The sequence below is a fragment of the Benincasa hispida genome, chromosome 10, assembly GCF_009727055.1.
Source record: "Benincasa hispida cultivar B227 chromosome 10, ASM972705v1, whole genome shotgun sequence".
Classification (NCBI taxonomy): domain Eukaryota; kingdom Viridiplantae; phylum Streptophyta; class Magnoliopsida; order Cucurbitales; family Cucurbitaceae; genus Benincasa; species Benincasa hispida.
In genome coordinates this window covers 1,529,704-1,543,254 of record NC_052358.1, presented here as the reverse complement: position 1 = coordinate 1,543,254, position 13,551 = coordinate 1,529,704, and the positions used below count along the sequence as shown (strand labels likewise).

General features: G+C 31.9%; 1 protein-coding gene across 2 annotated transcripts; it reads left to right on the top strand.

Annotated features, from left to right (window-relative positions):
* The first annotated feature begins 622 nt into the window (after positions 1 to 622).
* Positions 623 to 4,814, top strand: LOC120089414 (uncharacterized oxidoreductase At1g06690, chloroplastic). 2 transcript variants are annotated; one of them, XM_039046868.1, is made up of 9 exons: positions 623 to 1,021; positions 2,062 to 2,143; positions 2,348 to 2,464; positions 3,381 to 3,445; positions 3,547 to 3,635; positions 3,718 to 3,797; positions 3,945 to 4,056; positions 4,253 to 4,372; positions 4,489 to 4,814. In XM_039046868.1, exons 1-9 carry the CDS (start codon positions 712 to 714, stop codon positions 4,672 to 4,674), a joined length of 1,161 nt encoding a protein of 386 aa, XP_038902796.1. In that variant the 5' UTR covers positions 623 to 711; the 3' UTR covers positions 4,675 to 4,814. The 2 variants fall into 2 exon arrangements, with proteins under 2 accessions (XP_038902796.1, XP_038902797.1); XM_039046869.1 differs by lacking the exon at positions 623 to 1,021 and adding an exon at positions 1,235 to 1,726.
* The last annotated feature ends 8,737 nt before the right edge of the window (positions 4,815 to 13,551 follow it).

The window sequence follows — 13,551 nt, the reverse complement described above, 5'->3', positions numbered from 1 at the left end:
CATTGGCTACCATTGTCAGTGAAGTCTCATGGATTGTTTAACTACTTGGAGATTTGAAAGTTACTATTTCTTCTCCACGTTTGGTTTTCTGGATAACATTACTGCTGTCCACATTGCTTCCAATCCTTCCTTCCATGAGTGAACTGAACATATAGAATTGGATTGTAATTTTGTTCGTGACCATGTAACAAAAGGAAAAATCAAGTTGATGCCTATCCGGACTCATCACCAACTTGCTAATAGTTTTACAAAGTCGCTGCCTAGTTCTTCGTTTCAATCGTTTCTGTCCAAGATGAGTGTTTGTGATGTCGTCCCATCTTTAAGGGGAGTTCTAGCCTATTATTGTAAATTCACTTTTATTTTTTGTTATTATTGGTTACGGTATAGTTGTACCTTTTGTACTTCATTGGCTATTTATATGCCTCTTCATAATAAAGATTGAGTGTGTTTAATTTACACTCAATGTTCTAATAGGTATTTTTGTTTATTGAATGTTTTTAAAATTGTCGTGACATAGTTGGTAACATTTTTTAACGTGCTATATACTTTCATATTATTTTCAATGGACCAACCCGTAAATTTAGCCAAAATTAATAATAATAATAATAATAAAACGGGAAAAAGTGCGCCAAAAATCCTCAGCCATTTGCAAGTTTCTCGCGAACTCTAGTCTTCTCTCCGGTACTCAACGGAGCCAATTGGGCAATCACCATGGCAGCGATCACTCAACGGAGCTTTTTGAACCTCACCACCTTCAAATCCTTCACGGCTGAGACCAGAAGGCGCTATGAGAGGAGAAAACTTGGAGCTAACAGCTCTGTTAAGTGCTCTCAGACATTGGAAGGGTCTGCACAAACTGTTACGGTGTCAAATGGCAAGGATTCCTTAGAAATTTGCCGAGTCCTGAACGGAATGTGGCAGACCAGCGGTGGATGGGGGAGAATCGACCGTGACGCCGCGGTGGAGGCAATGCTCCGATATGCCGACGCCGGACTTTCAACCTTTGATATGGCCGACCACTGTACGTATTGCAGCGCTTTGGGGAACCGAAATTCACATATTCTTTGAAATTAAAATTATCTGTCAATATTATCATCTTCTTCTGGCGTTTGTTTCCTTGTGGACCACTTGGTAGTCTGTGCGTTTCGATCCATAAACAGCTTTAGTGTAGCCACGTAGTTTGTTTGCATGCCACAAATTTTTGAAAACTCCTGGTTTGATTCGATTTTATCCTTTCTCTTCCCTAATAGATGTAGTTTTGAAGGAAGTCTGTTTTTGGGAAATAGCGTTTTTCGTTCCTTAGGTTAAATGCCCCAGTAGACTTTGGACGTTAGGGATAAATCGGCTTCTGGTGCGTGAACTTGGAAAATATGTAAGTTAAAAACAACTGAATTGGGGTTCTCTTCTTTGGTCATTTAGCTTCACACAGATAAAATGGCGAAGGTTTTGGCTAATTCTCCCAGTGGGTCAACTTTTGAGTTTGTGAAGCAGAGAAAAGAATACAAGTCACAAAAATTGAATTCAGGATATTTCCGATGTGTGCTCACTGAAAATAAACGACGGACGATGGTTAAGAATGGCGAGGATGCATTAGACATGTGCCGGGTTGTAAATGGAATGTGGCAGACAAGTGGGGGATGGGGTCGAATTGATCGAGATACTGCGGTTGATGCAATGATTAAATATGCTGATTCTGGACTTGACACTTTTGATATGGCTGATATATGTATGCAGTTCGCTAGTCCTCTTACTTGTCACTTTTGATATGGCTGATATACATATGCAGTTCGCTAATCCTCTTGTTTGTTATAATTTGTAGTAATCACATTGAATTGTTGCTGGTTGTGCTGCAATTTCCTTCTGTTTGCTAGGAAATGAACCAAAATGAATAATGCCATGTTGATATGAAGTTGTTAAATTTGGAATTTCATGCGGATTATTGTTCGTTAAACCCCGTGATTGATACTACTATTTATGCTTCTTGTTTGGAATGAAGAGATGTTAACCATCTCGTGGCTTTGACTTGACGCCTTAAAATTTGGTGCCCCTCCATTTTCGTAGATGGACCTGCTGAAGATTTGTATGGCATCTTCATCAATCGAGTTCGTAGAGAGCGTCCTGAACTCCTTGAGAGCGTAAGAGGGTAAGCTACTAACTCACTGTAGGTAGTTGGGTCAATATCTTTTGAGATCCATGTTAATTGGAAGAACATGGACATTTGCAATTAGACTTGAGTTCAGAAAAGAAACTTATGATGCCTTTTCTTTTGATATGCTACATTCAAGGGAGTTTACAGAGTCAGAAAATTGGAAATTCATGTTTCTTTTCAAAATTGAATATTATGCAGGCTTACAAAATGGGTGCCACCACCGGTGAAGATGACTAGTAGTTATGTCCGAGAGAGCATTAATATCTCACGCAAGAGAATGGATGTGCCTTCTTTGGATATGCTTCAATTTCACTGGTAGGAAACAGTTAACATTTTCCCTTATGGATCCACAAGATTTCATGCACATTCGTTCGCACCATGTTAATTTGACGTGCGGTTTGTCAATCTCTTTTCGATGCGCATATTTGATTTAGAGTCATGATTTGATAAATAGCTTAAACCCTAGTGAGATTGGTCTCTTGTTTGCTTTCATGTTTGTTTCTTTCATGCTTTTATTTTAAAGACCTTTTGTAACTATTCTATAGGCGTTATTTTGCGTAGTTGGAGTCCCTCCCTAGAGGGGAAAGTACCTTTTTTGTGTGCTGGGTTTTTTTATATGTCCATGCATTCTTTCATTTTTTCTTCATGAAAGTCATTGTTTCTATGAAAACAAAAATGTAGCTTAAACCTTAAACCTCAAGTGGCTCTCCTTTTGATCTGGCATAATCTCATCCAATTCAAAGTTGTTTGCACAGTTTGGTTGTGGAGATGTACACTTAGAACCTTCAAAGATGATGGCATGAAATATAGTGTCTGTCTTTGTGGATCCTATAGTGCACATTTTTCGTAATTGATTCTCTTATTCATTCGTGAAAGCAAAGTTAAGCAGGGCTGTACTTTTAATGCTTCAGCTATCTTAGACTTGAATTGCAAGACATGAATTTTTCTTTAAGGATCAATGAATTGAACCATAGAACTCATCTTGGCAGTTCTCGGGGAGCAGCTTCAACTTCCAATTCATTTTTTAATCATCATACATCTTGGTTGTTGTAATGTAAAACACCGGTTACTTTCTGTCTTCTTCTTCTTCTCTTTTTTTCTCTCTCCCCCGAAAAACAAATACATGGTGCATCGTCCATTATGTTTCCTTAGGATCCTTCTTAAACACTTGATGTTATTATATGGTTCTTGTAAGTGTATCTAAATGTTTTTCAACATTGTATTGGATTAGGTGGGATTATTCGAACCCTGGCTATCTTGATGCTCTCAAACATCTGACTGATTTGAAAGAAGAGGGTAAGTATTATTTATTATAGCTCATCGATTTTAGTGTCTGATCACATTTATTTTTATTTTTATTTTTATTTAATTAGATTACTTTAGCAAGTGGTGTGTAGGTAAAATCAAGACGGTTGCTTTGACAAATTTTGACACAGAAAGGTTACAAATTATTTTGGAAAATGATATACCTGTTGTGAGTAATCAGGTAAATGTCAGGTGTATTTCTTTCGTTGTTCATTGCTTTTCTGTTTTGAAATTGACTCATATCTTTGGTGGAAATTCACCAGGTTCAGCACTCTATTGTTGATATGAGGCCTCAACAGAAGATGGCAGAGCTTTGCAAGCTCACAGGAGTCAAACTTATAACGTATCTCTGTCTCCCACTATTTCATTTTACCAATGATCCCAAGTCACGCTGTCGTCGATGTTACCGTTTTCATATGATCTATAGCTTTTATTTGATTTTGGTACCCACACTGGCAATGCTTTTTTAAAAGTTCGATTTTTAATGCAGGTATGGAACTGTAATGGGTGGCTTATTATCTGAAAAATTCCTCGACACCAACTTAATGATTCCTTTTGCTGGCCCTCCATTAAATACCCCCTCTCTGCAAAAGTACAAAAGGGTACGACAAATTCTATCACGTTAATGATATTGATCCTGGACCAAGCAATTCGAATTCGGAAATGAATTACACTCCATAGGGATTCCTATCTTTAGACACATGTTTAGATGACAAATATTGACCTCAAAATGGACGAATGAGAAATCTTCTTGGATCTGTTGTTTAGCCTTAATTAAATCAATATTATACACGGCAGATGGTTGATGCATGGGGAGGATGGAGTTTGTTTCAAGTTCTGTTACAGACACTTAAAAAAGTTGCTTCTAAGCATGGGGTCTCGATTCCGACTGTTGCTGTTAAATACATACTTGATCAGGTAGAGTGGCCTTTCTTGTAAAGAAGATTGCATTCATATAAGTCTCATTAACCTCCTACATTGGATTATATGTTTTTCGATTCACAATGTGACTGAGTTCCCTTCTGAGATTGCAGCCAGCTGTGGCGGGATCGATGATAGGTGTTCGGCTTGGGTTATCAGAGCATTTGCAAGACACAAATGCGATCTTTTCTCTTGCTCTTGACGAGGAGGATGTAGACAGCATCCAGGAAGTTTCCAAAAAAGGTAAGAATCTTCTTAGAATTATTGGGGACTGTGGGGATGAGTATAGGCGTGCATAACTTAGCAATTGTTTGTGTTCTCATCTGTTAATGATATGTAACATTTCTTATTATTTGGTCGACTTGTAAAATTATAATGTTACACAACAATCAATATATTGTATTTCTTTTTCAAAATTAACTTATGGACAAAGTTTCAATGTTTTGCTTCCATTTTCTACTAGTATTTTCAAAAACCAAGTCAAAAAATAAAAATAGTTTTCATTAACTTATTTTTTGTTTTTAGAACTTGACTAAGAATTCAAACTGTCCTTTAAGAAATGTGAAAATCATAATTGAAAAATTAGGAAAAGAAACAAACTTAAACTTTAAAAACAAAACGAAAAACATAATGGTTGTCAAACAAGGCCTTTGAAATTGACTACCCGTAGAATCTCATATCCACTTAGGTTTTGTTAATATATGAAAGTGGTTTTGGTTGCCTGGAAGTGCCATATATAGCTTCAACAGCCCTTTATTAATTAGAAAGAGTTTTTAATATTTGAAGTCATATGTGCAAGAGTTTTTAATATTCTCTTCTAATACATATTTTTTCCATTTGTGCATTATGTATTGTTGCTTTATAAATAATCCTTTAGTACGATTGGACTCCATATTATTTTTATATAATAATGTGCTAACATAGTTTTTCTCTTTCTTCTTTTTTCTTTTTTTTTACAACATTTGTGGTGGGAAATCGAATCTTAAACTTCGAGATTGATAGTATAAATTATGTCAGTTGCGTTATATTCATGTTTGATATAATGGGTGTAGTTGATAATAAAAATGAGAGTAGTATATATAAGTTTTTTTTTCCCCCAATATGTAGTAGGGTTCTTTGTTTTTTGTTTTGTTTTAATTATTCTCGTTAAATTAATAATAAAACAAAAAATTTAAAAATTGGGATAGCAAATAAACTAATTTGAAGGGGTTTTTTAATTTTATTTTTATTTTTATTTTTAATCATTTTAAGTATAAAAACTTTAATGACTTTGAATAAAATTATATCTATAAAATAAATATTTAATATTTGTTGAAAAAGTTTTTAGAGATTGTAAATAACCATTATTATTATTAAAAATTTTAAATTACCAATAATTGATTCTAAAAATTTTAAATTACCAATAATTGATAACTATAGAATCAAAGTAAAATGTTTCTTCTAGGTCTGAATTCCTTGTAGTAATCCTCAATCTTTCTGTATTTGTACAATCAAAACTTTGTATATGTGGGGAGAAAAAAAAAAAAACGAAGCTAAGTAATTGAAGATACCTCAAATGAAATATCTATAAAAGTTTGAATTTTAAAAAAATGAAGACAACCTATTGACCTTGACCTGATTCGATTACTTCACCCCAACGTGTTGTTAAAAGAAAAAAATCCCAAATATTTAGTTAAAAAGCCTTGTTTGATTTTCTGTACTGTCCCCTCTAAATTTCTTTGTTAGGTTATATACTTTCTATTAGGGTTGTGCATAAAGTCATTAAAAAGTAATCCGGCCGATCGAAATTAAAGGTCGGTTTGTTTTCAGTTTTTGTATAAAAAAAATTAGAAAACCGACCAACCCACGCATGCAAGTATTGCGCGTAAAAGGTTAAAATAAAATAATTATCAAACTGAACCTATAAGAGAATGCATGAATATTAATAAACCTCATGTTTTTCAATCCCATTTATAACAATTTTACATAAGAATCAAAGTAACATCAATTCAATCATACAGTTTGCTTCACTTGTAGTTAATATAATACAAAGTATTAATCGTAGTTCAACTGACAAAATTGATAGGTACATATCTTCCACATTCTGCATAATGTTAAACTAAAAAAAAAAGATTGAACATATAACTTAGGTTGTGTTTGGATTAATTTCCTGAGTGATTTTGGAGGGTCAAAAATGGTTTTTCCTTTTTTTTTTTTTTTAAAAGAAAAAATCTATTTTTTCAATATAAGCGTGATTGGTCGAGAATTACTTTAGAATCAATTATTGGTAATTTAAAATTTTTAGAATCAATTTTAGATGTAATGCAATCAAACAACTCGGTGACTGAAAGCACTTTTAAAAAAATGTTATTAAACAGGATGATATTTATTAAATCCATTTTTATTAGGAAAAAAAAAGGGATTGTTGTAAACAATAAGAATACGGATATCAATCAAATATAATATTAAAATAAATGTAATATAATAATAAAATAAAAAAATAAATTAAATATAATATATAAATAACTAAAATAAAATAACAAAATATGAAATAAGATTTTTTTTCCCTAAAATCTTAACGTTCTCCAATTCTTATGAATTTTGCCTAATGTGTGTGTCTTCCAAAACCCACAAAATGTCCGTATTTATAGGAAATTTGGCAAGTAAGAGGTGGATTATATGGACACAAATAATGTGTAATGTTGAGATATATGAACAACACTTTGGGAAATGAGGGCATGACACATAGTCAATAGACACTAAGCATGAGCATCTAATGGATATTTATTATTATAATATTTATAATATTCCCCTTAGATGCCCATTATATATGTGAAATATATCTCGTTTAAACCTTAATACGAAAAAATCCAATGAGAAAAAATCCCAGTGAAGAGAAAGAAGTACATATTTTATATAATTTATACTCTTGAAAAATATATTTACTCCCCTCAAGGAAACATTACTTGAGATCTCCGAGTTGTCGCATTCTAATGTTGTGCAACAGTTTTGCAAATATTGCGATAGGTAGTGCATTTGTAAATAAGTTTGTCAGATTATCTTATGAACAAATTTTTTTATACAGTGATATTGTCATTTTCTTCAAGATCATAAGTGTAGAAAAGTTTTGGTAAAATATGCTTTGTTCTATCTCCTTTAATATATCTTCGTTTGATTTGGGATATGCATGATATGTTGTCTTTGCATAATATTATTGGAAGATTATATTAGAAGACAAGTCACATGTTTCATGAATGTGTTGAGTCATTGATCTTAACCATACACATTCTCGACTAGCCTTCTGAGTTATAAGAATTTCAGCATGATTTGAGAAAGTAGCCGTTATGGTCTATTTCACTAACCGCCACTATATAGCAATTCATCCACATGTGAATAGATAACCTGTTTGAGATCTAACTATGTGTGGATCAGATAAATATCCAAAATCTGTATAACAATTAGATCAAAATTTGATTTATTTGAATAAAACAAACTCATATTGATCATTCCACGGAGGTAATGGAGTATATGCTTAATTTCGTTCCAATATCTTTTTGTTGGAGAAGACCTATATCTTGCTAATATATTTATTAAAATGCAATATATGATCTTGTATTATTAGCAAGATACATAAGTGCACTAATTGGACTGCGATATGATACTTCAGGATCAAGAAGTTATTCATTATCGTCTCGAGGTCGAAATATATATTTCTTCACATCTAGTGAACGAATTTCCATTGAAATGTTCAATAGATGTGTTTTGTCCATATAAAATCTTTTCAAAACGTTTCCTTTATAAGACCGATGAACAAGTACCCCATCTACTAAATACTCAAGTTATAAATGAAGACAAAATTTTGTTTTTCCGAGATCTTTCATCTCAAATTTTTTCTTAAGATATTCTATTGCCTTTGAAAACTCTTCAGGAGTTTCAATTATATTTAAGTCATCAACATATACAGTTATAATCCTGATTGTGATTTCTTTATAAAACACATGGATATATTGGATTGTTTTAATATCATTCTTTCAATAAATATCTATTCAGGTGATTGTAACACATTCGTCCTGATTGTTTCAATCCATATAGCGATCTCTGTAACTTTATTGAATATAGTTCTTGGGAATTTGATTTATATGTTTCAGGTACTTTAAATCCTTATGAAATTCTCATATAAATATCATTATCAAGAGATCCATATATATGTTATGTCTACATCCATAAGATAAATGTCCAGATTTTTATACATAATCAGACCAATTAAATATTTTAGTGTAATTGCATCCACCACTAGAGAATAATCTTCTCATAATCAATGTCAGGTCTTTGCGAGAAACCTTGTGCAACTAGTCTTACTTTATATCTTGTGACCTCATTATTTTCATTTCTTTTCCTCACAAATACCCATTTGTATCCCACAAGTTTGACACTTTCTGGTGTTCGGACTACTGGTCCAAAAACCTGACGTTTTGAAAGTGAGTTTAATTCTGCATCGATTGCTTCTTTCTATTGAAGCCAATATTTTCTATGTCGGTATTCTTCAACAGATTTTGGTTAAGGATCCTCACTTTCAGATATAATATCAAGAGCAACATTATACGCAAAAATGTAGTCAATAACTACATGAATTTAGTTCCTTTTTTTTTTTTTTTTTTTCTGTCATGACATAGTATATTGAAATCTCATCATTATTTTTAGGTATTTAACCTTCCTCACTAGTCATGTCATGAATTTCTTCATGGGTATTTACATCATCAACCAAGTCTTCTGGACTATTAATTATTTTTCTTTCTCAAGGATTTTTATTTTTGGAATCCATTGGTCTACCACGCTTCTTGCGTGTTACAGATTCATTAATGATAACTTGCTATGTTGGGATATCAATTTTTGATGGAATATTTTCAGTTGGTATATTGATTTAGTTACTTTCTTTGCATCTATAAATGCATATGGTAATTGATTTGCTATATTTTGCAAATGAAATTTTTTGAACTTTAAGTTTACATTGATCTGTACAGGAATCTAAATGAGAAAATAACGATTCATTCCATCTAATTTCTTTTTTCAATTTCTTAATTCCAACCGCTAATGTTGAAAAATTTATCTCATTAAAATGACAATCAACAAATCATGCAGTAAATACATCACTCGTTGATAATTGATGGGGAATCATATCCAATATATATTCCTAACCTTTTTTTAGGACCCATCTTAATACGTTGTGGTGGAGCAATTGGAACATATATTGCACATCCAAAAATTCTTAGATAGGAAATATTTGGCTCATAACCGCAAGCTAATTGTAATGGTGGGTACTTATGATAAGCTACCGTGTTATAAATATTATGATAACAGATACCTATTAGATGCTCATACTTAGTGTCCATTGACCATATGTCATGCCCTCATTTTCCAAAGTGTTGTCCATGTATCTCCAACATTATTAGTATCCATGTAATCTACCTCTACTTGCCAAATTGCCTATAAATAATAGCATTTGGTGGACTTTGGAAGACACATTGGGCAAAATCCATGATACTTGGAGAAAGTGGAAATTTTAGAGAAATTTCTTATTTCATATTTTGTTAATTTATTTTATATATTATGTTTAATTTATTTATTTTATTATTATATTATATTATATTTATTTTAGTATCATATTTTATTGATATTTGTGTTCTCAAGTTCACAACACGTTATCAGCATGAGTTTCTTTCATTTCCCGTTGAAGGTAGGTCCTAAAGGTATATCGAATCTTCCCTCCTCGTTATAATTTAAATATTGTTTTACATATTTGATATATATTAAATTTCTAATATAAATATAATATTTTGTAATAGTGTTACAATGAAAAATATTATAAAACTAGAATTTGTAGCATTTGATATTGATGGTAATAATTATTTGTCATTAGTGCTTGATGCCAAAATACGCCTGGATGTCATAAAAATGTGATCATTAGAAAACAAATTTTCTTCCTAAAGCTCGTCGTAAATGGATGCACTTAAGGCTCCAAAATTATAAACCAATATGTTAGAGGAGACATTTTTCTACATTTCGGATATGCTCTTTTAGTAGCAATATCGAGAGAAATATTTTAAAAGCATTTTTGTTCCTGTTGTGCTCCTTGAGTTCACAACAAAGAGAGATTTTCTTTTAAAAAGAGTTTAAATTAGAAGTTATGCCAAAAGCCCCTTTAAAATAAACTAAATAATTTATTCTTTATTCGCTATTATCATTCAATTATAGCCACAAAATAAAAAAGCCACATATAACCTAATTAGACAATACCTCAAAAAGAAAAAAAAAAAAAAAATCCTTAAACGACACCAATTTATAATGTGTGTATATCATATACAACCATAGAAAGCAAACTCCCATTAACAAATTAGTGTCTTCCAATCATCAACTTTGAGCATAGTTCGATTCGTTGAAACAATAACTAAAGCTTTTCCATATTAAACTAACTTAAAAAAACCATCTGGTAAAAAATAAAAAAAAACATCTATCAATCACAAGATATTCTCCAGTCAAAAACTGAAAATTTGGCCAAATAGTAGTGATTTCCATCATATTTAATAATCATTTCGTTTTTTAATTAAGCATATTATTAATAATGATTTACTTTCTTTCTTTAGTTTTGTTATTCACTTTTTACTGATATTTTTTTAAAATCAAATCGAGTTTTGAAAAATGAAATAGTGAGTTTTCAAAACTTGTTTTATTTTTAAAATTTGATTTTTCAAGTATTTTTTTTTAAGAAAAGTAAATATCATATTAGAAGAATAGGAAGAAAAAAAGTATAAATTTTAAAAATTAAAAGTTAAAAACAAAACCGTTATCAAATAATATTACAATTTGCTCTAAGATAGATAGGCCGTTAAAATATGAAAATGCATTTATACCTTAAAAAATAAGGAATAGCGAATGACCATATATCTACGAAAGCTGACCATGTTGTCGAAGATTGTGGCTTTCCCAACTTTAATGGATTTTCCTTGGCTTCTCAATAAAATATTGCTCATGTAAAATGCTTCAAATCTCGGACTGTCATTTAAAATAATTTCCCTCAAATCCCCCTATTTTATACCATTTCTCTTTGAAGAACCAACATGATATATCACGTGACATACCTTTCTTTCACATGCACGTACGACCATTGTCATGATCATTGCCTTTCACCACCATATCTACTGGAATCCGGTAATTTTATACGAAAAAAACTTAGGTAGTGTTTAGATTGTATTTATTTTTGTGCAACTCAACTAGTTATTTAATGAAAAATTGTCATGTGTCCATTTCTTTAAAAATTAATATTATTTTTTACTATCTTAAAAAAAGAGGTATGATATAGGCCTCACCTAATCATTGTCCTTTTTATATAAATTCATAAAAAAAAAAAAGAGAATCTGTTCATGAAATTGATGAACTAATTGAAATGACAAGTGATGAAACCGTTATAGTTAAATGGGCCCCACTTTTCATGTTACTATTGATTGATTATCGTAAAACATATTCTAAATCATTTAACACTAAAATTAGTGTCCCAAATATTGATGGTTTGATTTGATGAACTCAAACTGATTATTCTTGTTCTTAGTTATAGGAAATTAATCATATATATATATACATGTATCTATTGTGTGCTACGTTTAATCAAATTTTGTAGTTGCAGCCAAATTAACAATAATTTCTATTTGGTTTTTCATCTCTTCCAACAAATGTGTCTCCATGTTTAATCAAATTTTCGGCCAACTGACGAACCCTACTTCCACAAATATTTTGAAAATCTCTGGACCGTTCGACTGCTTTCTTCTTCATCTTGTTGCTCTATGTTCAACTGACATTTTAGGATTTACAATCTAGGTGTTCGATTATTAGTAGGTACACCATTTTCGGTTAATATGCTCCATTAGTTGTCCATTTAACACTTCAATTGTCCTCTGATTTTTCTCTATATACCTGTTCGTCTAAGGCCATAAACATCGCAGTTTTTTTTTTTTTTTTTTAATTTTCTTAAATTTGTAATTCGAGTTAGAGATAAAAATTCCCTTTTACCATTGACACCGTACTATCATTCAAATGTATGGAATTGCATGTTATGTAGTATTTATTGATTGAGTTGTTCTGACGTTATTGCTTGGTGTATCGATGGACTAGTATCGTTTGCATCCTACGCTGCATTACCGTTTTCGATAGAGTTATGGTCAACAATAGCGATAACTTCAACTTGAACCTAAACGGTAACAGAAATGATAATTGAAACAATAACAGTAATTGAAACGGTAACAATATAGTCTGATAATTCTACTATTGCCTTTGACGTTTCTAACGTGAACTTCTTGCGAATCGACATGGCATAAATCCAATACAAGATTCCTATGTTTGAGTGGTTTTCTACTCAGTACACCAGCCTATCTCATATCAAGCATGCCAACATTGCTATCAAGAGGAAGTCGAGTCTTGTGCAATTGGATATGTTTAGAAGAATGATATTTGGTTGCTTTATTGACTTGTAAAAAAATGTAAGAAGGTGTCTATTGCACGCTAATAATGTTACCTACAAAGTTACAATATTCCATAGAATAGTTACCAGAAATAATAAACATATAAGTGAACACCAGAGATTGATAACCCAGTTCGGTGTAAACCACCTACGTTTTGGGGGCAGTATACCCAAGAAAAATAGCTTCACAAATATAAATGACAAGCAATTACAATGTAGTACTTATCTGTAACAATTACTCGATTACAATCTCCCGTACAACTTTATCACTCAATCGATTACCTAGACTTCCCTAAGGTGTGAGACTCCCTCTTACAATAACTTAGGCTCCACCTAAATTATAGTATTAGTGAAGAATGTTTTAAGCTTCTCCTAAGACCGAGACTCCCTCTCTGCAAGACTTGACCCCCTAAGTTGTGAGACTCTTTCTCACTGGAATCGTATCTTTCCTCCTAAGAACAAAGTTCCCTTTGCTCGATTAACTTAGGCTCCCTCTAAGCTTAAGAATCTCTTCTCAAATGAATCTCATCAACAAGACGTGAGTAACTTGAAGTACGTCTCCAAGAAATTCAACTCTTTCTTCTATATGTAACTTTGACCGAATACACACTATTATATAACTCAATGGTGTTGTAGAAAAAAAAACAATCAACCCAGGCAAAGGGCTAAATGTCCTTTAAATATGCAC